The sequence below is a fragment of the Salmo salar genome, chromosome ssa14 (assembly GCF_905237065.1).
Source record: "Salmo salar chromosome ssa14, Ssal_v3.1, whole genome shotgun sequence".
Lineage (NCBI taxonomy): Eukaryota > Metazoa > Chordata > Actinopteri > Salmoniformes > Salmonidae > Salmo > Salmo salar.
In genome coordinates, this window is record NC_059455.1 from 3612975 (window position 1) to 3638996 (window position 26022).

Consider the following 26022-nt stretch of genomic DNA (forward strand, 5'->3'; position numbering starts at 1 on the left):
TGACTGCCATTAGGTACCGAGATGAGATCCTCAGACCCCTTGTGAGACCATATGCTGGTGCGGTTGGCCCTGGGTTCCTCCTAATGCAAGACAATGCTAGACCTCATGTGGCTGGAGTGTGTCAGCAGTTTCTGCAAGAGGAAGGCATTGATGCTATGGACTGGCCCGCCCGTTCCCCAGACCTGAATCCAATTGAGCACATCTGGGACATCATGTCTCGCTCCATCCACCAACGCCACGTTGCACCACAGACTGTCCAGGAGTTGGCGGATGCTTTAGCCCAGGTCTGGGAGGAGATCCCTCAGGAGACCATCCGCCACCTCATCAGGAGCATGCCCAGGCGTTGTAGGGAGGTCATACAGGCACGTGGAGGCCACACACACTACTGAGCCTCATTTTGACTTGTTTTAAGGACATTACATCAAAGTTGGATCAGCCTGTAGTGTGGTTTTCCACTTTCATTTTGAGTGTGACTCCAAATCCAGACCTCCATGGGTTGATAAATTGGATTTCCATTGATTATTTTTGTGTGATTTTTGTTGTCCGCACATTCAACTATGTAAAGAAAAAAGTTTTTAATAAGATTATTTCTTTCATTCAGATCTAGGATGTGTTGTTTAAGTGTTACCTTTATTTTTTGAGCAGTATATAATTGGTTCAGTTTGTTTTGATATTTTAACCTGCGTGTCGTGATCGTGTTTGGTGAGGGGGGACAAAATAAATGTATGCACAATGGCACACGATGGCGCACGCGCGCAGCCGGTTTGGGTTCCGTTTAACACCACACATCATCATTTTGCATAAGGTATGGGTTTACACTCCATTGTGTCCTCCTCCCAGAGTGCTAAGAACCTTGGCGTGACCCTGGACAACACCCTGTCGTTCTCTACTAACATCAAGGCGGTGACCCGATCCTGTAGGTTCATGCTCTACAACATTCGCAGAGTACGACCCTGCTTCACACAGGAAGCGGCGCAGGTCCTAATCCAGGCACTTGTCATCTCCTGTCTGGATTACTGCAACTCGCTGTTGGCTGGGCTCCCTGCCTGTGCCATTAAACCCCTACAACTCATCCAGAACGCCGCAGCCCATCTGGTGTTCAACCTTCCCAAGTTCTCTCACGTCACCCCGCTCCTCCGCTCTCTCCACTGGCTTCCTGTTGAAGCTCGCATCCGCTACAAGACCATGGTGCTTGCATACGGAGCTGTGAGGGGAACGGCACCTCCGTACCTTCAGGCTCTGATCAGGCCCTACACCCAAACAAGGGCACTGCGTTCATCCACCTCTGGCCTGCTCGCCTCCCTACCTCTGAGGAAGCACAGTTCCCGCTCAGCCCAGTCAAAACTGTTCGCTGCTCTGGCACCCCAATGGTGGAACAAGCTCCCTCACGACGCCAGGACAGCGGAGTCAATCACCACCTTCCGGAGACACCTGAAACCCCACCTCTTTAAGGAATACCTAGGATAGGATAAAGTAATCCTTCTACCCCCCCCCCTAAAAGATTTAGATGCACTATTGTAAAGTGGTTGTTCCACTGGATATCATAAGGTGAATCCACCAATTTGTAAGTCGCTCTGGATAAGAGCGTCTGCTAAATGACTTAAATGTAAAATGTAAATGTATTCAGTTTAAGTTTTTGCACCATCCCCATTACTCAAATGACAGATTGGCAAAAATATACCCAAATGTTGACCCCAAGTGTTTGAGATGCCACCAGAGTCCAGAAACTGTGGGACACATGTTTTGGTCATGCCAATCTTTGAGTGGCCTCTGGGACCCCATTTTTGAGGCATTCTCACATATGTGTAATACAACTGTTAGCCCCAACCCGGTCACTGTCATTTTTGGGGTACTTCCCCTAGACCAGAATGCTACCACGCATCAGGCAAATGCGAAAGCATTTTTATTGAACTTTTTTTCCCATTGTTTTTGTTTCTATGACTGTTTGTTTCTATTTGTTTCTTTCGTAGGGGAGGGAGGGAGAGGGGATGGATGGATGTATCGGTGGGTGGGAAAATGAGGGGTTGGGGTTGTACTATCTGAAAATCTAAAATAAAGTTTAAAAAACTCTAACGGTCATTCTGGAAATCAGACTTTTTAAATCTAGACTAGAGCAAATCTGAGACTATTTTAAACCATGTCTGAGAAATGCCATTTCAGTTAGTCAAGTTTAATAATGCAATTAAGAATATGATTAGGCTTAATCTGTGTCTGTGAAACCGCCCCTCAGTGTATATCATACTAAATGAAGGGAGCAGATTGAGGAACCAAATCCTACGAATTGCCTTGAGACCAGGTTGATCACACAGACAACAATATTATTTTCCTTCTCCTACTCCTCTCCATCCCAGCCCCCAGCTGTCAGCGGCCATTCTGACCCGGCTAATCTCCAACTAAGCCCCGCCAGACCCGGAGCCCGCTTTACAATTACCCACAACGCAACTTTGTCTGACGGACAGCGGCAGATGACACCAACACAATCATCTCAACAGCTAAATGTCAGACAGGAGATAGAGGCTTGGCGGCCCAGCAGCCCACCATTATGAGGCGATTCTGGAATACCAACAAGGCAAAGCATCATAGGTATCTATTATGATATCTGGCTTGTCCCATTCACTGCAATTGAGGGCTTCGGTCTCTAAATGCATCTTTGTGCAAATTTACGTGATGCTGCAGGCCAAGTTGTCCCATTTATTTACATAGTCAATGAACAACCGTCTAGTTTTGCGGTTAGGGAAACCAATTTTTTATGTAAAATGTATTTTTACCCCCTTTTTTCTCCACAATTTCATGATTACGATCTTGTCTCATTGCTGCAACTCCCCAACGGGCTCGGGAGAGGTGAAGATCGAGTCATGCATCCTTCGAAACATGACCCGCCAAACTATGCTTCTTAACACCCGCTCGCTTAACCCGGAAGCCAGCTGCACCAACGTGTCGGAGGAAACACCATTCAACTGACCACCGAAGTCATCCTGCATTGCCCGGCCCGCCACAAGAAGTCGCTAGAGCGCGATGAGCCAAGAGTGGGGATATCCAACCGTTGGAATTTTTGATAAGCTGCAACCTACAGGGTTGCCAAGGTTGGGAAGACTAAGATATGAGACTACCTATAGCAGGGTGCACGCAGCCTCCTCTGAACAGTTGATGTTGAGATGTGTCTGTTACTTGAACTCTGTGAAGCAATTATTTGGGCTGCAATTTCTGAGGCTGGTAACTCTAATGAACTTATCCTCTGCAGCAGAGGTAAATCTGGGTCTTTCCTGTGGCAGTCCTCATGAGAGCCAGTTTCATCATAGCGCTTGATGGTTTTTGCGATTGCACTTGAAGAAACTTTCAGAGTTCTTACATTTTCCATATTGACTGACCTTCATGTCTTAAAGTAATGATGGATTGTCATTTCTCTTTATTTATTTGAGCTGTTCTTGCCATATGGACTTGGTCTTTTGCCAAATAGGGCTATATTCTGTATACCACCCCTACCTTGTCACAACACAACTGATTGGCTCAAACGCATTAATGAAAGAAATTCCACAAATGAACTTTTAACCAAGGCACACCTGTTAGTTGAAATGCAATCCAAGTGACTACCTCATGAAGCTGATTGAGAGAATGCCAAGAGTGTGCAAAGCTGTCATCAAGGCAAAGGGTGGCTACCTTGAAGAATCTCAAATATACAGTTGAAGTCGGAAGTTTGAAGAATCTCAAATAGAAAATATATTTTTATTTGTTTAACACATTTTTGGTTACTACATGATTCCATGTGTGTTATGTCATAGTGTTGATGTCTTCACAACTATTCTACAATGTAGAAAATAGTAAAAATAAAGAAAAACCCTGGAATGAGTAGGTGTGTCCAAACTTTGGACTGGTACTGTATATCTTTCTATCCTGTATGACCTATATGGTTGACTGAGATATCAAGAAAGAAAGCAGAGATCATGGACAGACCTCTTCCCATTTTAGTAACCATTGAGTCTATAAGTTTTGACTATGATAGCTTGCCATCTATGGTGATACCCAGCAGTTCAGTCTCTTCAACTTGTTATTTGTCCCAAAAATTATGCTTTTAGTTTGCGATATTTAGCACCAGCCTATTGCTAGTTACCCGTTCTAAAACTACCTAGAGCTCTATGTTAATGGTGTCAGTTATTTATTTACTGCTGCAGCCAATGTGTATACTGTTGAGTTGTCAGAGTACATGCACACACAGGCTTTAGTCAAGGTCATTGGACAGTCAATAGTAAACACAGAAAACAATAATGGTCCAACTACACTCAACTGAATTTGCATTACTGCGGCTTCCATTAAAGAAACCCCAAAACTCACAGACCAGGCAAGGAGGGCATATATCAGATTGCTCCACAGCGGAGATTGGAGAATGTGTCCATAGGACCACTTTAAGCCGTACACTCCACAGAGCTGGGCTTTACGGAAGAGTGGCCAGAAAAAAAGCCATTGCTTAAAGAAAAAAATAAGCAAACACGTTTGGTCTTCGCCAAAAGGCATGTGGGAGACTCCCCAAACATATGGAAGAAGGTACTCTGGTCAGATGAGACTAAAATGTAGCTTTTTGGCTATCAAGGAAAACGCTATGTCTGGCGCAAACCCAACACCTCTCATCACCCCGAGAACACCATCCCCACAGTGAAGCATGGTGGTGGCAGCATCATGCTGTGGGAATATTTTTCATCGGTAGGGACTTGGAAACTGGCCAGAATTGAAGGGATGATGGATGGTGCTAAATACAGGGAAATTCTTGAGGGAAACCTGTTTCAGTCCTCCAGAGATTTGAGACTGGGACAGAGGTTCACCTTCCAGCAGGACAATGACCCTAAGCATACTGCTAAAGCAACACTCAAGTGGTTTAAGGGGAAACATTTAAATGTCTTGGAATGGCCTAGTCAAAGCCCAGACCTCAATCCAATTGAGAATCTGTGGTATGACTTAAAGATTGCTGTACACCAGCGGAACCCATCCAATTTGAAGGAGCTGGAGCAGTTTGCCTTGAAGAATGGGCAAAAATCCCAGTGGCTAGATGTGCCAAGCTTATAGAGACATACCCCAAGAGACTTGCAGCTGTAATTGCTGCAAAAGGTGGTTCTACAAAGTATTGACTTTGTTTGTTTCACAGTAAAACATATGTTGCATCTTCAGAGTGGTAGGCATGTTGTGTAAATCAAATGATTCAAACCCCCCAAAAATCTATTTTAATTCCAGGTTGTAAGGCAACAAAATAGGAAAAATGCCACGGGGGTGAATACTTTCACAAGCCACTGTATATCACATTTCAGGTAAGACCCAAATGCAGACTGTGTTGAAGTAACAATGTTTATTGCAACAGGGGCAGGCAAACGACAGGTCAAGGCAGGCAGGGGTTGATAATCCAGAGTAATGGGGCAAAGGTCAGGCAGGCTCAGGGTGGGTAGAAAAGGTCAAAACAGGAAGAATCAATAGACAGGAACAGATGGAAAAATGCTGGTAAGGCTTGACAAAACAAAACCAACTGGCAACAGACAAACACAAGTATAAATCCACAGGGGATAATGTGGAAAATGGGCGACACCTAGAGGGAGGTGGAGACAATTACAACGACAGGTGAAAGATCAGGGCGTGACAAAACTGTCCATTCATTTGTATTTATTAAGGATCCCCAATTTCAGCCTTATGTTATGATCAATGATATCAAAGGCTGCACTGAAGTCTAACAAAACAGCTCGTAACTTCTTATTATCAATTTCTTTCAGCCAATCATCAGTCTGAGCATGTTGCATGCCCTTCCCTATAAGCATGCTCATGTTAATTTGTTTTATGTAAAATAACTTTGTATTTGGTCTAATGTGATAATTTCCAAAAGTTTGCTAACAGGCTGATTGGTCTGCTGTTTGAATTATTAAAATGTGCTTTGCTATTATTGAGCAGCAGAATGACCTTTGCCTCCCACCAGGCCTCAGGGCACACTCCGTCGTCTAGGCTTAGATTGAAGATGTGGCAAATAGGAGTCGCAATGTATTCCGTTACCAACCTCAGTAATTTACCATCCAGGTTGTCGGTTCCGGGTGATTTGTCCTCATTCATAGATATCAATCATTTTTCACCTCTCCAAACTAACTTTGCAGAATTCAAATCTACAGTGCTTGTCTTTCATTATTTGGTCCATTATGCATGAATACGAAGGCTCAGCATTTGTTGTTTGCATGTCATGCCTAAATTTGCTAATCTTGTCAACAAAAACGTTTTTAAAGTGGTTGGCAATATCAAAGTGGTTTGTTTTGAATGAGCCATCAGCCTCAATGAAGGATGGAGCTGAATTAGCTAATTTAAGATACTCCAGAGCTTTTTACCATCATTCTGTATATAATTTATCTTTGTTCCATAGTATAGTTTCTTATTTTAGTTATGTGATTTTGTTTGCCAATCTGCTGTGTTGCCAGACTTATTGTCTGTTGCAAAGAAAAAGCCATATCTCAGACTGGCCAATAAAAAGAAAAGATTAAGATGGGCAAAAGAACATAGCCACTGGACAGAGGAACTCTGCCTAGAAGACCAGCATCCCGGAGTTGCCTCTTCACTGTTGACGCTGAGACTGGTGTTTTGTGGGTACCATTTAATGAAGCTGCCAGTTGAGGACTTGTGAGGCGTCTGTTTCTCAAACTAGACACTCGAATATACTTGCCCTCTTGCTCAGTTGTTGTCGTTTTATTCTGGTTAGAGCCAGTTTGCGCTGTTCTGTGAAGGGAGTAGTACACAGCGTTGTACCAGATCTTCTGGCCATTTTGAGCCTGTAATCGAACCCACAAATGTTGATGCTCCAGATACCACAACTAGTCTAAAGAAGGCCAGTTTTATCGATGCTTTAATCAATACAACAGTTTTCAGCTGTGCTAACAATTCTAAAAGTGTTTTCTAATGATCAATTAGCCTTTTAAACTGATAAACTTGGATTAGCTAACACAATGTGCCATTGGAACACAGGAGTGATGGTTGCTCATAATGGTCCTCTGTACTCCTATGTAAATATTCCATTCAAAATCAGACGTTTCCAGCTACAATAGTCATTTACAACATTAACAATGTCTACACTGTATTTCTGATCAATTTGATGTTATTTTAATGGACAAAAAACAAATATCTGGATTGGCATTGGATGTCATGTCCAAGGCCTGGTGATTGGATATTAGTCCTCTGATCAGATTAGCTGACAGTAAACTTCATGTTATAGTGATATCACATGATGGATGCCAGGAATCTAATACAGAGAAAACTGTTAGTAACAACTAACCAGCTCAGAGAGACAAAAATGAGTAAAAGTACAGAGAACCTCAATCTCCAAGTTGCTCCTCCTGTTCCTCAAGCAAATTGTGAGACTGGCTTCTTGATATACCACACATGTTAGGTGGATGGAATTATCTTGGCAAAGGAGAAATGCTCACTAACAGGGATGTAAACAAATGTGTGCACAAAATGTGAGAGAAATAAGCTTTTTGTGCATATGGAAGATTTCTGGGATCTTTTATTTCAGCTCATGAAACATGGGACCAACACTTTACATGTTGCGTTTATATTTTTCATCAGTATAGATTACATTTGGGACTCACAACCTGGATTCGGTCTTATGTAGCAAAATGTGAAGTGGATAAAAGTAGAGACTCAGAGCTACAAAATGGTAAATCATACACTGTATTTTTGAAGGACAATGGGAAAGTAATTCTGCTTTGAAAGTTGATAAACTTGTGAACTCACTTTTTAGAAAATGGCCTTTGAATGTTTTGGTATCTAGTGAAGAGCTATTCTTTGTCTACACCCAATCAGCATCGTTCACACCCTCTTAAGCTTTAGCCCCACCCATCTTGTTTCGCTCTCGGAGCGTTCAAAGCGCACACTTGACCAATGATTTGTTTACTTCTGGATAACATGAAAACAGCTTAACCAGCTCTGCTGGCAACAATTTCATTACGCTTTTTTGACAACGTTTAGTGACAGTACACTTTAGAGTAAGACATGTAGCTAGCTAACTAGGTAAACAATGAACCTAGCTAGGTAAACAATGTGTAAGATCACACATGTCACGTAATGTTAGCTAACGAGCCAGCCAGCTAACTTTACCTAGTTAAACAACAATGAACATAGTGCCAAATCATGTTGTGACTACCCTGCATGAATCTGCTGGGAGCTAACCAACCAGGTTCAATGTTAGCTTGCTAACATTAGGCTGTAACTAGCAAAGTAAACGGTTCTGGGATATGAAAAATAACGTCATACACTTAACGTTTGCTAGGGAGCCAGCCAGCTAACGTTTGATAGCTAGCTAGCTAACAGTACACTTTAGCTTGAAATTAAAATAATAAATAATAATCAAAATAATAAACATGTAATATCTGAAAATGTAGCTAGCTATCTTACAAGTATACATCATGCAGGATGGACGCGTCTCCCTGTCACGGATGCCATGCCACAGTTTCCCTTAGTTTGAAGATGTAATCCGGAGACAGGTGTTTTCTCCATCTCTTTAGCTATCATACTCTAATTCCACTGATTTCATAACTCGATCCTCCAGAAAGCAGAGAGCAACACTTATGCAGCTCCACTACACTATACATTTTTTTTTAAAGTGACGTTCGACAGGATTACCAACACAGACTGACCAGCTCAAATAGACAGAAGCCTTCTATATGGCAGACCAATCCGAACTCTTCTCTCGGCATGTCTAGCCCACTCATTATCTCAGCCAATCATGGCTAGTGGAAGGTTGCTGCCTTTTTCTGTGGCTTAACCAACAAGGCTCGTAATTTAACAATTGTAATAATATCTACAGATGGCAAACAAGTTTGTTATTAAGGCACATGAAAGTTCACAAGTTCCAGAAGGCATTTCTGCCCAAAAAAAATGCAATTTTATCAAAATTACAAATAAACGTTAAAATGGCTCTGCTGTGAAGTAGTGATTTGCGACATACGCCTAGTTTCCTGAAACGGGTCACATTTAAAATGTTTAACAGCTTGACCAATAGCATTTATATAAATAGTGAAAAGAAGAGGTCCTAACTAACTGCCTCCCACGAAGCATTAACAGTTTAGCTTCTGTCCCTCTCCTTGCCCCTACGTGGGCTCAAACCAGGGACCCTCTGCACACAACAACTGCCAAATAGCATGATCAGCAGTATCAAATGCTTTTGACAGGTCCACAAACAAGGTAGCACAATTATGCTAAAGCATTGACAATATCATAAACAACTAATGTGGTTGCTGTAATAGTGTTGTGCCCTGGCCTAAACCCAGATTTATTTATATTCAAAATACCATGCTCAGATAAAAAAAAAAGAGAAAAGTTGCTTATTTACCAAAGATTCGAGAATCTTGGCTAGACATGGAAGCCTCATAATTATCAGCTCCCATTCTGTCAGCGCATAAAAATGCTTTGCCAGGAAAAATATGCACACTCCTTTCATGATACATTACCATCTTATTGCCTATTAAAAGCTGAGCTTCCTACTTTACTCATAACATTACTGTACTTTACTTTAGTTTAAAAATAGCCAAAAAAAACTTGTTTCGCTCGTCTGAATTTCCTTGCTCAGCTAGTGCAGGTTGGCATTTATTGGGATGACTCATGTACAAGAGGCAGCTCTGCAGGGTACTCACTAGCTGGTACAGCTACACAGTCAAAATGTTAAACTTAACCCTGACCTTAACCCTAACCTTGACCACACTGCTAACCTTATGCCTCACCCTAACCTTAAATTAAGACCAAGCAAATGTTTGTTTTCATACATTTTTACTATATAACCAATTTTGACTTTGCCGCTGGCCCATCTAGTGGAAATCGCTCAGCTCTGCCTCCAGGACAAGCTTCATCCCAATAAATGTCAACCTGCTCCATGCAGCTAGTAGGAAAGTGGGGAAAGTTGTGTGCTCACAATTAGTAAGGATAGACCGAGGTAGTTGTTACATATTTTGTATTTTTATCTATTATTTAGAGACCAGTTTGGGTTAGTAATAACGTTTTCTGCATTCTGAACGTCTAAAGAATCTATATGTTCTTCTGAAATATGAATACAGAAATACTGGGAATTTTGAACTCTTATTATGGTGGCAATTTGAAACAATTACAATCATGGTCTAGAATTGGACTAGCTTTAGGTGGTCTCAAACGCAACACTGTCAGGTGCTTTGTCTCACAGCTGAGCAAATATAGTGGGATGCGGACACACACAGGTAACATTAAAAGGAATACTTCAGGATTTTGGCAATGAGGCCCTTCATCTACTTCCCCAGAGTCAAACGAACTTGTGGATACCATGTTTATGTCTCTGTGTCCAGTATGAAGGAAGTAGTTTTGTGAGCCAATGCTAACTAGCGTTAGCACATTTAATGGAAGCCCATAGACTTCCAGTCATTGCACTAACGCTAGTCAGCAATTGCGCTAGCGCTGGTTAGCAATTTCCTTCAAACCGCATGCAGAGACATAAAAATGGTATCCATGAGTTCATCTGACTCCGGGGAAGTAGAGCAAGTATCCCTTTAAGGGGAGTATTCAATACAAGCCATATTGTGAGCTCTCTCTCTCTCACACACACACATACAAGCGCATACACATATTACACAAAAACAATGTGTTGATAATACAACGGAGCTCCTACCTTCCAGTCATACTGCGCCATAAGTGGGCCCCTATAAGTGAGAGAACAGACATTTTATTGTTCAACATTTTCTGTCCAATAGGCTGCCAATGTTCTCCTGACATGCTTCATAAAACCAACCGAACAAACATAACCTACCCAATCCATTCAGACCTCGAGGTTGAAAGTTGAGCTTGAGAACAAAGGCAGATGCAACAAGGGAGAGATTGCTCATGTTGAATCAAAAATCAACCCCCAGACCATACCCCTTACAGCACAATTCATCTTATTCACAATGAAGGCCATTGTTCACTGACCAACGTAAATGTTTTACTGTTCAAACAGGGTAGGGAGTGAACTGCTCCATTTAAACCAATACAAAAACCATCCTTAAGTGTGATCTGTAGATAAAACACAGTTGAATAAAATAATGTAATTAGTTTATGATACTCAAAAGAACATTACTAGTGCTGACACAACTGTTTATCATCTACCCGTTCGAGCCGTCCTACAGTAGAACGCTCAGCTGTGAAAAAGGTTTAATACCCATATTGCTTCTATCTTTCCTGACCTTTTCAGAACTACAGGATTGGCTAGGGAGTATGGTTAAGGGGTCCATTTGGGATTCAGATTGCAAAGCAGCCCAGAGTGAGACACAGTCACTTCCATTTCTTGGTGGCAGTATATGTATTTATTAAGGATCCCCATCAGCTGCTGCCAAGGCAGCAGCTACTCTTCCTGGGGTCCAGCAACATTAAGGTAGGTATATACCATTTAAAATATTACATGACATTACATTTCATAACACTTTTCACAACACATTAAGTGTGTTCCCTCAGGCCAACACTCTACTCCCACATATCTACAATACAAAATCCATGTGAATGTGTGTGTAGAGTGCGTGTCTTATCATGTGTATGTGTGCCTGTGTGTGTGTGTGTCTCATCACAGTCCCCGCATTTCCATAAGGTATATTTTTAAATCAGATTTTACTGCTTGCATCAGTTACCTGATGTTTAATAGAGCTCCATGTAGTCATGGCTCTATGTAGTACTGTGCGCCTCCCATTCTCTGCTCTGGATTTGGGGATTGTGAAGAGACCTCTGGTGGCATGTTTTGTGGGGAATGGGTGTCCGAGCTGTGTGCTAGTAGTTTAAAAACAGACACCTCGGTGCATTCAGCATGTCAACACTTCTTACAAAAACAAGTAGTGATGAAGTCAATCTCTCTTCTCCTTTGTGCCATGAGAGATTGACATGCATATTATTAATGTTAGCTCTTCGTGTACATTTAAGGGCCACCCGTGCTGCCCTGTTCTGAGCCAAATGTAATTTTCCTAAGTCCCTCTTTGTGCACCTGACCACACGACTGGACAGTAGTGCGACAAAACTAGAGCCTTTAGGACCTGCCTTGTTGATAGTGTTGTTAAGGCAGAGTAACGCTTTATTATGGACAGACTTTCCACATCTTAGCTAGTAGTTACATCAACATGTTTTGACCATGACCGTTTACAATCCAGGGTTACTCCAAGCAGATTAGTCACCTCAACTTGCTCAATTTCCATATTATTCATTACAATATTAAGTTGAGGTTTGGGGATTAGTGAATGATTTGTCGCAAATACAATGCTTTCAGTTGTATAAATATTTAGGACTAACTTATTTATTTCCACCCATTCTGAGACTGACTGCAGCTCATGTTAAGTGTTGCAGTAATTTCACTGGCTTTAGAAGCTGACGTGTAAAGTGTTGAGTCACCCGCATACATAGACACTTTACTCAAAGCCAGTGGCATGTCATTAGTAAAAATGGAACAAAGTAAGGGGCCTAGACAGCTGCCCTGGGGAATTCCTGATTCTACCTGGATTATGTTGGAGAGGCTTCCATTAAAGAACATCCTCTGTGTTCTGTTAGACAGGTAACTCTTTATCCACAATATAGCAGGGGTGTAAAGCCATAACACATATGTTTTTCCAGCAGCAGACTATGATCGATAATGTCAAAAGCCACAATGAAGTCCAATAAAACAGCTCCCACAATATTTTTAGCATACATTGCTCTCAGTCAATCAGTCATTTGTGTAAGTGCCGTGCATGTTGAATGTCCTTCCCTATAAGCGTGCTGAAAGTCTGTTGTCAATTTGTTTACTGTAAAATAGCATTGTATCTGGTCAAACACCATTTTTTGGAAATGTTTACTAAGGGTTGGTAATAGGCTGATTGGTCAGCTATTTGAGCCAGTAAAGGAATTCAGGATTACAGCCAGGAATTCAAAATTATAATGCTTGTCTTTCATAAGTTGGTCAGTTATACTTGGATGTGTAGTGTCGGCATTTGTTGCTGGCATGTCATGCCTAAATTTGCTAATCTTGCAGATTTAAAAATATATTAAAATAGTTGGCAATATCAGTGGGGGTTGTGATAAATGAGCCATCTGATTCAATGAATTATAGAGCGGAGTTTGCCTTTTTGCCCAAAATGTCATTTAAGGTGCTCCAAAGCTTTTTACTATCATTCTTTATATAATTTCTTTGTTTCATAGTATAGTTTCTTCTTTTTATTCAGTTTAGTCACATGATTTCTCAATTTGCAGTACGTCTGCCAATAGGTTGTGCAGCCAGACATATTTGCCATTCCTTTTGCCTCATCCCTCTAAACCATACCGTTTTTTAGTACCTCATCAATCCACAGGGATTTAACAGTTTTTACAGTAATTTCCTTAATGGGTGCATGCTTATTAGTAACTGGAACAAGCAATTTCATAAATGTGTCAAGTGCAGCATCTGGTTGCTCCTCATTACACACCACAGACAAGCAAATATTCTTTACATTATCAACATAGAAATCACAACAAAATGTATTGTATGACCTCTTATACACTATATTAGGCCCAGCTTTTGGAACTTTGGTTTTCCTAGATATAGCTACTTTATTGTGACTACAGCCAATGGATTTAGACACTGCATTAAAGCAGATTTCTGCAGCATTAGAAAAGATGTTATCAATTCATGAGTGGCGCAGCGGTCTAAGGCACTACATCTCAGTGATAGAGGCGTCACTACAGGCCCTGGTTCAATTACAGGCTGTATCACAACCGGCCGTGATTGGGAGTCCCATAGGGCGGCGCACAATTGGCCCAGCGTCGTCCAGGTTAGGGTTTGGCAGGAGTAGGCTGTCATTGCAAATAAGAATTTGTTCTTAACTGACTTGCCTAGTTAAATAAAACATTCAAAAAAATTTGATGACTTCATTCCTGTACTGTTTGTAAATACCCTGGTAGGTTGACTGATAACATGAACCAGGTTGCAGGCACTGGTTGTTTGAAGCTTTCTCTTTAGTGGGCAGCTTGATGAAAGCCAGTCAATTTTAAGGCCACCCAGAAAATATATCACATACATTACCAAGCATTTCACACATATTATCCAGATACTGACTGTTAGCACTTGGTGGTCTATAGCAGCTTCCCACAAGAATGGGCTTTAGGTGAGGCAGGTGAACCTGCAACCATATTTCTATTTAAAATGTATTTAAAATGAGATCCGCTCTAAGCTTTACAGGAATGTGTCTCTGAATATAGACCGCTACACCGCCCCCATGGGCATTTCTGTCATTTCTGTAGATGTTATAACCATGTATTGTACCGGGCTTATAGGTAGTCAATAGGGAAATATAATTCAAGAACGTCACATGGTGTAACAAGGGGCTTGTTTTGGACAAGGGGCTTACAGTGTAGGGTGAAGTTGCCCCTAGATGCTGATCTTCTGCCAGTTTAGCATTTTTCCAACTAATGATTAAGGTTAGGATTGGGGTAGAGGAAACTAATCCTAGATCTGTACCTTGGGGAAACTTCACCCCGGAGCAGGAGCTTATTGCTTTTGTTATTATTCCCAGCAGGAACTGGGGTTTTGCAACTTAAAAAAACAGGCAGCTTGAAACAAGGCACGGTGATGTTCATTATGCACCCAAACAGCAAAAAACTGGCTGAAACAGAGACTACCTGGACAACAAAAAAAAACATTTTGGTTTCCACCAATGAACATAGCCCAGAACTACCATTTCATTACTTGGATTTGGATTGATATACATACAGTAACAGTCAAAAGTTTAGACACACCTACTCATTCCAGGGTTTTTCTTTATTTTTACTATTTTCTACGTTGTAGAATAATAGTGAAGACATAAAAACTATGAAATAACACATATGGAATCATGTAGTGACAAAATAAGGGTTAAAATACAGTTGAAGTCAGAAGTTTACATACACTTAGGTTGGAGTCATTAATACTCAATTTTCAACGACTCCACACATTTCTTGTTAACAAACTATAGTTTTGGCAAGTTGGTTAGGACATCTACTTTGTGCATGACACAAGTAATTTTTCCAACAGTTGTTTATAGACAGATTATTTCACTTATGATTCACTGTATCACAATTCCAGTGGGTCAGAAGTTTACATACACGAAGTTGACTGTGCCTTTAAACAGCTTGGAATATTCCAGAAAATAATGTCATGGCTTTGGAAGCTTCTGATAGGCTAATTGACATATTTTTAGTCAATTGGAGGTGTACCTGTGGATGTATTTCAAGGCCTACCTTCAAACTCAGTGCCTCTTTGCTTGACATCATGGGAAAATCAAAAGAAATCAGCCAAGACCTCATCCTTGGGAGCAATTTCCAAACGCCTGAAGGTACCACATTCATCTGTACAAACAATTGTACGCAAGTATAAACACCATGGGACCACGCAGCCGTCCTACCGCTCAGGAAGGAGACGCGTTCTGTCTCCGAGAGATGAGCATACTTTGGTGCAAAAAGTGCAAATCAATCCCAGAACAGCAAAGGATCTTGTGAAGATACTGGAGGAAACAGGTACAAAAGTATCTATATCCACAGTAAAACGAGTCCTATATCGACATAACCTGAAAGGCCACTCAGCAAGGAAGAAGCCACTGCTCCAAAACCGCCATTAAAAAAAAGAAAGACTACGGTTTGCAACTGCACATGGGGACAAAGATCGTACTTTTTGGAGAAATGTCCTCTGGTCTGATGAAACAAAAATAGAACTGTTTAGCCATAATGACCATCGCTAAGTTTGGAGGAAAAAGGGTTAAGCTTGCAAGCCGAAGAACATCATCCCAACCGTGAAGCACGGGGGTGGCAGCATCATGTTGTGGGGGTGCTTTGCTGCAGGAGAGACTGGTGCACTTCACAAAATAGATGGCTTCACGAGGAAGGAAAATTATGTGGATATACTGAAGCAACATCAAGACATCAGTCGGGAAGTTAAAGCTTGGTCACAAATGGGTCTTCCAAATAAACAATGACCCCAAGCATACTTCCAATGTTGTGGCAAAATGGCTTAAGGACAACAAAGTCAAGGTATTGGAGTGGCCATCACAAAGCCCTGACCTCAATCCTATAGAACATTTGTGGGCAGAATTGAAAAATTGTGTGCGAGCAAGGAGGCCTAGAAAACCTGACTCAGTTACACCAGCTCTGTCAGGAGGAATGGGCCAAAATTCACCCAACTTATTGTGGGAAGGCTACCCGAAACATTTGACCCAAGTTAAACAATTTAAAGGCAATGCTACCAAATACTAATTAAGTGTATATGTAAACTTCTGCCAAACTCTGAATGTGATGAAAGAAATCAATTATTCTCTCTACTATTATTCTGACATTTCACATTCTTAAAATAAAGTTTTGATCCTAACTGACCTAAGACTGGGAATTTTTACTAGGTTTAAATGTCAGGAATTAGGGAAAACTGAGTTTAAATGTATTTGGCTAAGGTGTATGTAAACTTACGACTTCAACTGTATATTGTATATTTGAGATTCTTCAAAGTAGCCACCCTTTGCCTTGATGACAGCTTTGCACACTCTTGGCATTCTCTCAATCAGCTTCATGATATAGTCACTTGGAATACATTTAAATTAACATGTGTGCTTTCTTAAGTGATTTAAAAAAATGTCTTTCCTTCTTAATGCTTTTGAGCCAATCAGTTGTGTTGTGACAGATGATAGGGCTATTTGGTAAAAGACCAAGTCCACATTATGGCAAGAACAGCTCAAATAAGCAAAGAGAAACGACAGTCCGTCATCACATTAAGACATGATGTCACGCCCTGACCTTAGAGATCCTTTTATGTCTCTATTTTGGTTGGTCAGCACGTGAGTTGGGGTGGGCATTCTATGTCCTTTTTTCTATGTTTGGTATTTCTTTGTTTCAGCCGGGTATTACATTTTTACATTTTAGTCATTTAGCTGATGCTCTTATCCAGAGCGACTTACAGTAGTGAATGCATACATTTCAATTCATTTCATACATTTTTTTTTTCCGTACTGGGTATGGCTCTCAATCAGGGACAGCTGTATATCGTTGTTGCCGATTCGGAGCCATACTTAGGCAGCCTGTTTTCCTTTGGGTTGTGTGGGTGGTTATTTTCTGTTTAGTCATTTGTTACCTGACAGAACTGTTTGGCTGTTGTCTTTTGTTTATTTGTAAAGTGTTTTCTTTTTCCATTAAATTACAAAGATGAGCACTAACCACACTGCGCCTTGGTCTACTCCATTCAACAGCCGTTACACATGAAGGTCAGTCAATCCGGAACATTTCAATAACTTTGAAAGTTTCTTCAAGTACAGTCGCAAAAACCATCAAGTGCCATGATGAAAATGCCTCTCATGAAAAGTAAGACCCAGAGTTACGTCTGCTGCAGAAGCTACGTTCATTAGAGTTAACTGCACCTCAGATTGCAGCTCAAATAAATGCTACAGAGTTCAAGTAACAGACTCATCTCAACATCAACTGTTCAGAGGAGACTGTGTGAATCATGCCTTCATGTCTTCATGTGGCAACCACAGCATTCTGCAGGGATAAGCCATCCCATCTAGTTTGCGCTTAGTGGGACTATCATTTGTTTTTCAACAGGACATTGACCCAAAACACACCTCCAGGCTGTGTAAGGGCTATTTGACCAAGGAGAGTGATGGAGCTGCATCAAATAACCCGACCTCAACCCAATTGAGATGGTTTGGGATGAGTCGGACCGCAGAGTGAAGGAAAAACACCCAACAAGTGCTCAGCATGTGTGGGAACTCCTTCAAGACCGTTGAAAAGCATTCCAGGTGAAGCTGGTTGAGAGAATGCCAAGCATGTGCAAAGCTGTCAAGGCAAAGGATGACTACTTTGAAGAATATAAAATACATTTTGATTTGTTTAAAACTTTTTTGCTTATTACATGATTCCATATGTGATATTTCATAGTGTTGATGTCTTCACTATTATTCTACAATGTAGAAAATAAAATAAAAAATACCTTGATTGTGTAATGAACACGAGGGGAGACAGAGTGCTGGTTTCAAGCGCAGGGTGCAGCAGGTGTTTATTGAAAAGGACCACAGGAGGAGGCAGGTAGCTGGGTGCATGGGCAGGCAGAAGGTCATACACAGGGGGTCCAAAAGGGAAACAGTACAGGCAGGAAAAAGGCTAGTAAGGTAGTCCGGGAGATCAGGCAATAGATAGGCTAAAGTACAGGCATGGAATAGGCAAAAGGCGTGGTTAGTGAGGCAGGCAAAAGCTATCATACACGGGAGGAGAAAATCACGGGAAAAACAGAGTTCCGAAAGACGTGTCACAAAACAAACAATACCTCGCAGTGATGGGGTGCAAAGAACTGAACTAAATAGTGTGTGATAATGACATACAGGTGTGTGAACAGGTGATAGGGATCTGGAAAGTGAACTGCGATCAGGCAGATCTACGTGTTTGAGGGTGTGAGTTAGAAGCAGACGTTACAGAGTGTGTCCAAACTTTTGACTGGTACTGTATATACAATGCCTTAGGAAAGTATTCGGACCCCTTGACTTTTTCCACATTTTGGTACGTTACAACCTTATTCTAAAATGGATTACATTTTTTTTAAGTATTCAGACCCTTTGCTATGAGACTCGAAATTGAGCTCAGGTGCATCCTGTTTCCATTGATCATCCTTGAGATATTTTTACTTGATTGGAGTCCACTTGTGGTAAATTCAATTGATTGGACATGATTTGGAAAGGCACACACCTGTCTATTTAAGGTCCCACAGTTGACAGTGCATGTCAGAGCAAAAACCAAGCCATGGGGCATACCGAAATTGGATACATTGAAAACGCAGGTCCAATGAGGAAGAAACGTAGCTAGCTAGCTAGCATTGATTTGTTTTTGCAGTGATATTTTTTGGGTTCTGATGACTTAACGTTATGAGTGACGAACATGAATTTCTCTGGTCCCTACAGTCAAATCAAATTGTATTGGTCACATACACGTGTTTAGCAGATGTTATTGCCGGTGTAGCGAAATGCTTGTGTTTCTAGCACCAACAGTGCAGTAATATCTAACAATATCTAACAATTCTACAACAATACACACAAATATAAGTAAAGGAATGGAATTAAGAATATATAAATATGGACGAGCAATGTCAGAGCAGTGTAGAATAGAATATAATACACTATATACATATGAGATGAGTAATGCAAAATATGTAAACATTATTAAAGTGACTAGTGTTCCATTATTAAAGTGGGCAGTGATTTCAAGTTTGTATATAGGCAGCAGCCTCTAATGTGCTAGTGATGGCTATTTAACAGTGTGATGGCATTGAGATAGAAGCTGTTTTTCATTCTCTCGGTCCCAGCTTTGATGCATCTGTACTGACCTTGCTTTCTGGATGATAACGGGGTGAACAGGCAGTGGCTCAGGTGGTTGTTGTCTGTTGTCCTTGATTATCTTCTTGGCCTTCCTGTGACATTGGGTACTGTAGGTGTCCTGTAGGGCAGGTAGTTTGCCCCCGGTGATGCGTTAGGCAGACCACACCACCCTCTGGAGACCCTGCGGTTGCGGGCGGCGCTGTTGCCGTACCAGGCAGTGATACAGCCCGACAGGATGCTCTCAATTGTGCATCTGTAAAAGTTTGTGAGGGTTTTAGGTGCCAAGCCAAATTTCTTTAGCCTCTTGAGGCTGAAGAGGCGCTGTTGTGCCTTCTTCACCACACTGTTTGTGTGGGTGGACCATTTCAGTTTGTCAGTGATGTGTACGCCGAGGAACTTGAAGCTTTCCACTTTCTCCACTGCGGTCCCGTCGATGTGGATAGGGGGGTGCTCCCTCTGCTGTTTCCTGAAGTCCACGATCAGCTCCTTTGTTTTGTTGACATTGAGTGAGAGATTGTTTTCCTGGCACCACACTCACAGAGCCCTCACCTCCTCCCTGTAGGCTGTCTCATCCTTGTTTGTAATCAAGCCTACTACTGTTGTGTCGTCTGTACAGGAGGGGGCTGAGTACACACCAATGTGGGGGCCCCAGTGTTGAGGATCAGTGAAGTGGAGGTGTTGTTTTCTACCTTCGCCACCTGGGGGCGGCCCGTCCGGAAGTCCAGTACCCAATTGCACAGGGCAGGGTTCAGACCCATGGCCTCGAGCTTAATGATGAGCTTGGAGGGTACTATGGTGTTGAGTGCTGAGCTATAGTCAATGAACAGCATTCTTACATAGGTATTCCTCTTGTCCAGATGGAATAGGGCAGTGTGCAGTGTGATGGCTATTGCATCGTCTGTGGATTTATCGCCTGTGGTAAGCAAATTGAAGTGGGTCTAGGGTGTCGGGTAAGGTAGAGGTGATATGATCCTTGACTAGTCTCTCAAAGCACTTCATGATGACAGAAGTGAGTGCTATGGGGCGACAGTCAATTAGTTCAGTTACCAATGCTTTCTTGGGTACAGGAACAATGGTGGCCATCTTGAAGCATGTGGGGACAGCAGACGGGGATAGGGAGAGATTGAATATGTCTGTAAACACTCCAGCCAGCTGGTCTGAGGACGCATGCTCTGAGGATGCAGCTAGCGAAGGTTAACACGCTTTAATGTCTTACTCACGTCAGCCATGGAGAAGGAGAACCCACAGTCCTTAGTAGCTGTGTTATCCTCAAAGCGGGCAAAGAAGGTGTTTAGCTTGTCTGGCAGCAAGACCTCGGTGTCCGCGACCTGGCTGGTTTTCCCTTTGTAGTCCGTGATTGTCTGTAGACCCTGCCACATACGTCTCGTGTCTGAGCCATTGAATTGCGACTCCACTTTGTCTCTATACTGACATTTTGCCTGTTTGATTGCCTTATGGAGGGAATAACTACACTGTTTGTATTTGGCCATATTCCCAGTCACCTTACCATGATTAAATGCGGTGGTTCGCGCTCAGTTTTGCGCGAATGCTGCCATCTATCCACGGTTTCTGGTTAGGGTAGGTTTTAATAGTCACAGTGGGTACATCCTGATAAACTCAGTCACCATATCAGTGAATTCGTCAATGTTAATTCGTCAACGCTACCCGGAACATATCTTAGTCCGCGTGATCAAAACAATCTTGAAGCGTGGATCTGACGCAAGTTGCGCTATGCTGTCAAATACTCCCACGTTTCTAGTTTGACCAGCTGTTTTCAGCAACTGATATTTTTTAATTAGCTTGTCATATTGGCAGGTTTTCTAGCAAAAAAATATTTACCTAGCTTCTAGTCTAGTGTTTGATATGCAACGCGATTTCCTCGTAATGAACAGTGTCGAGTGTCCTGATGAAAAGGCAAACTTTTCTAGCTATGCCAGGCAAAATTGGGCATTATCAGCTCATTGTTATGGATGTATCCAAGTAAATGTAAATAGAAAACAGCTACTTGCTTTTATTTTGGCTGCAGAGGTCGTGACTGTGTTAGCCGTAGCTAGCTGGCTAGCTAGCAAGCAAGGGATGAACGACTGGGTCGCATCCATAAATATCGAACTAATTGAACGAACAACTGGGTCGTGTCTCTAGCAACCAAAAGAATGGAAACCATGAATTTGCTTATAAAAAAGAAAATATAAACCAAAAAAAAATATTTATATCGCTAAATGTGTGCTTCATATATTTTTGGGGGCAGCTGTGGTATAAGCGGGATAAACGCCTCCATTCTGTATATTACCAGCAGGTAACCTAGCAGTTAATAGCATTGGACCAGTAACTGAAAGGTTGCTGGTTTGAATCCAAGCCGACTAGGTGAAAAATCTATCAATGTGCCCGTGAACAAGGCACTTAACCCTAATTGCTCCTGTAAGTCGCTCTGGATAAATGACTAAACATTTAAACAAACAAACGCCGATGTTCTGTACATTACCTTGGAAAAATGAACTCTGCAAACGGATTCTGCGCTGCGTTGTCCATTATTTCCAAGGTAATGTACAGAACATCGGCGTTTATCCCTTATATATTGAGTGATGCACTACATACCTTTAGAGAAAGAGACACATCTGGAGAGAGCCACATCTTTAACAAGCAGCACTGTCACCATCAGAACCAAGGAAAGGGCAAGAAGACAGTACGCTCTATAGGAACTGAGGGCCACAAACCTAGAGGATCAGAAATAAACAATGTCATCATGGGTCATTATCTGTCTTTTATCTCTCATCCTGATGCCATGTTGTGAGCTTGCACTGTACATGGAGAAGAATTAAACAAATCAGTAAGGATTGCAGCTAACTAACTAAATAACCAAGTCACAAAATTAAACAGACAAACATATTGAGAAGTGATTCATTGTCTAAACCTGATGTTGGACTGAGCGAGAGAAATGCATTACACATTATCATCACCCTTACGAAAAAAGATTGCAGTCAGAGTGCAGCATAACTGCAGTACACTGCAGTATAACTGTAGTTAAATGGCAGAATAACTGCACTATGTGGAAAATACTGCGTCCAAAATAACACCGTTTTTTTTACTGCAGTAATTTTGGAATGTAACTGCAATTACTGCATCCAAAATACCACAGTTGACTGCAGTTATTTCACTTTTACAGCAGTTTCAAAACTGCAATCTTTTTTTGTAAGGGCAATATGCATTCAATACCAGTCAATGTCCTTCACTGTAAAACCATGACTATGGAAACCTCTCTTTTACTTTCTCTCTTCTGTTCCCATTTTCTAGTCATAACATGCCTTGTTTTTGTGTTGTTGACATTGAGTTAAACTTGCTTGGCCAAGGTAATAGCACAGCTATAATCTTTACACGTTCATAATCCAGGCAACAGCCTACTGTGAGGAAGAAAACAAAACAGGACTTGAGCATTTGCATTATTGCATAAAATGTCCTGCAGACATAATTAATGTCAGAATAATTTATAAGTGGGAAAGGACAGTTGCTTATTAAATTCTTAACTATAGGCACGCACGTGCACGCGCACACACACAGAGTGGATCCTGTTGTTGTTCCCACTCCCTATCCAACACAAATGATGAATTTGTCATTATACACAGCCAGGACATTTTTATTTTACCTTTTATTTAACTACTCAAGTCAGTTAAGAACAAAATCTTATTTACACTGACGTCCTACCGACGGCCAAACCCTGACGACGCTGGGCCAATTGTGCGACGCCCAATGGGACGACTCCCAATCACGGCCGGTTGTGATACAGCCTGGAATTGAACCAGGGTCTGTAGTGACGCGTCTAGCACTGAGATGCAATGCCTTATACCGCTGCGCCACTCGAGAGTCATGATATTGCATCATATTGCAATTGCATTCAATATGCACTCACTCCAAATCAAATATCTTATTTGTAAATCATGATACCGTAGGCTATAATATACACAACATTTCACCACAATTCGAATTTTATAGATATGCTATAATAATAGAGGAGAACAATTGTAAAAGCACTCAATGGTTTCAATAGGTTGTTTTCAACGAAGGACACATCATTTCCACTACGTCATGCTTACCAGTACACAGCAGTGGTGGCAGCAAAGAGTGTCGTGGTCCTAAAAGGTTTATTCCAGTTGATCACGTTTGAAATGCGACAGTCCACTATAGCAGCCTGCTCTTCCTCGTGCCCAGCCGCCGCCATCGTCCCACCTGAGTGTCTAGCCCTGGCCAGACTCACCGCTGCAGCCTCCGGCCCCGCCACTATGGCAGCATCCTCGAATCCGTGTCGATTCTGACGTGGGAGAGGCTACATGGACACGCCTGGTGCCCAAAGGGATGACGTATGTCGCGCATCTGAGTCGAGTGTGGAGACTAATGTATTCGGTTCAGTCAAGTCGTTCTGATAAACCCTTCCCATATAGTTTATGCTGGTTAGCTGACAACAACATCAGCACAGTGCTACTTAAAATAAAGTGATGTTCATTTGGATGGAAGTAACTGTATTAGATTTGGTCACCATCTCAAATTTGTACCATCTGACGTGGTTTTTATTTCCAGTAGGATAGTAGCCTACATGATACATAACTTCTAATATTGGTAGAAACCATCTGAATGTCACCTAGCCCAAGATGTACTGACAAGGAGCCTAACGTTACTCCCTAAGGTCCAAGGACCTTACATGTTATTTCCAGAGGTAGATTGATCTGGCAGCCAAAACAGCCAAATACTCAATTTTTACCTTAATCGATTCTTAATTGCTAAATCACATCAAAATAATTTCACATATGCAAAATATACACTTACTTTCCCCATTAGGAGTGCGTGGGTAAAATCACTGGGGATGACAAACCAGAAAAAAATAGCCAAATTACAAGCTACTGTATGTGTTATAATAATTGTGTTGTTTGCTCTATAAATCCTGTTAGTGCATATGCCTTGCCACCTTGACATGTAGGACTAAGGCAGAGACAATAAGAAGACACAGTGGCAGAATAAATTCAACCACGCCTTTGTTTCATAAAAAAACAGGAGAGCAACATCTGTTTGGTGGAGTCCACAAAGCATTTTGTGTGTAACAAACAGTTACATGACCTACAGCATGGTCAAGCAAGTTCATGTTTTCAACATTTTCGGACTACTAAATAACTATTGATTTAGAACCACGGGGTTAGCGCAAGTCGCAAAGAAAACAGGAGCTGCCTCCACCATTCCAGCGTCATTTCAATTTACCTATGCTTAGTCTAATACAGTGACAACTAAAAGAAACCAAAACAATTTAGTCCAGTCAACGTAAGCTAAATATGATGTGGCTGTCCATGGTACTGATTTGTGTGTGTGTGTGTGTGTGTGTGTGTGTGTGCGTGTGTGTTGCAAATAGAAAAAAAACATGCTGACTCACCCTAGAGCAACGCAGTGGCGGTTCTAGACCATTTCAACTGGGGGGGCCAAGCTGGGGCCAGTTGTACTGTTAGAGGGGCCAGTTACATTAGACGTTATTGTTGTCATATCGTTTTCTTCACTGCATTGCAGGCATTAGCAGGCAAAACACCATGTTTATAATCATCATCATTGCCACTGTCTAATAACGGATGTAAAAAAAAAGAACGATAGCAAAAATGAATTATGTAAAAATTATTTCAAACTCCACATTTAGGGGGGCCACAAGGGGGTCCAAAATTGTTGTCACAATGTTTAAACACAGAGACAAAGATAAATATTTTTTTTTGTTTTTACTTTTTTTCTTAGTCAATTATTTTGGGGAAGCCATCCATGAATACATAGCTTTATCACAGTTGCAGCCGACAGTATTTTTTAGTGACAACAGGTTTCTGGAGGCCTTCTTACATCACACACACAGGTGTTCGGAGCATGCTAGATAGCTAATTGGCACAGGTGGGCCATATGTCTTCCGTCTGTCTTCTGTAAAGGAGATGCCTTTGTCCAGTGACTCTTATGTGTAATGTAATGGAACTGTGATATAGTCTACACTGCTAAATGGGGAGAGTTTGCACCACAAGTCGACAACACAACAACACAGGGCTGTCATGTCTACTCCCGCTCCCCCTCTCCGGCACTCAACGTTGGCGGTCTACTAAAACTGGTCCTGGCAACCCATCTTTATGCATACCTGCGTCTCATCAGTCACACCTGGACTTCATTACTCCCTGATTACTTACCCTTTATTTAGCCCTCTTTTGTTTTCAGTTATCAGGTAGTATTGGTTATGTTTCCTTGTCTGATGTTTCTCTTGTATTGTATCGTTCTGTGTCTATTATTAAACTCACTAATGAACCTGCTTCCTGACTCCCTGTATTGATGTTACAGAATTCTACCTCAACAAATGGAAGCAGCAGTTAATAGGACATCTCCCAGATGGTCAGCGAACAGGGACACCTACTTCGCCAACACCACGACCAGCTGGCACAACTGGGGATGGCTATTGATGAAAGCCTCCGTGTTCTTCAACGTCTCGACATTCCCAGTTTGGTGTCCCCTCCAACAAGTGGAGGATTCTCTACCACAAGTCGAGTCAGCACTCCAGCCCATCCCCCAATAGTCCGCCCAGGTCAGCGATGCCCGTTTGTCCCTCCCGGACAAATATGGCAGGTCTCCATCCAAATGCCATGACTTCCTACTCCAGTGCCCCCTCTATTTTACTCATCAGATGGGAGCCTCCACCACCAAGAGGTCCAAAGGT

General features: G+C 41.8%; 1 protein-coding gene across 1 annotated transcript in view; it reads right to left on the minus strand.

Annotated features, from left to right (window-relative positions):
* retreg1 (reticulophagy regulator 1) overlaps positions 1–23621 on the minus strand; it is a 77208-nt gene extending 53587 nt beyond the window's left edge. Inside the window, exons 1-3 of the mRNA XM_014139110.2 lie at positions 23402–23621; positions 21909–22027; positions 10640–10670 (exon numbers count right to left, since the gene is read on the minus strand). Coding sequence (XP_013994585.1) covers positions 10640–10670; positions 21909–22027; positions 23402–23526 — 275 coding nt within the window. The 5' untranslated portion in view covers positions 23527–23621. The remainder of the gene's footprint in view (positions 1–10639; positions 10671–21908; positions 22028–23401) is intronic.
* Between the last annotated feature and the right edge of the window lie 2401 nt (positions 23622–26022).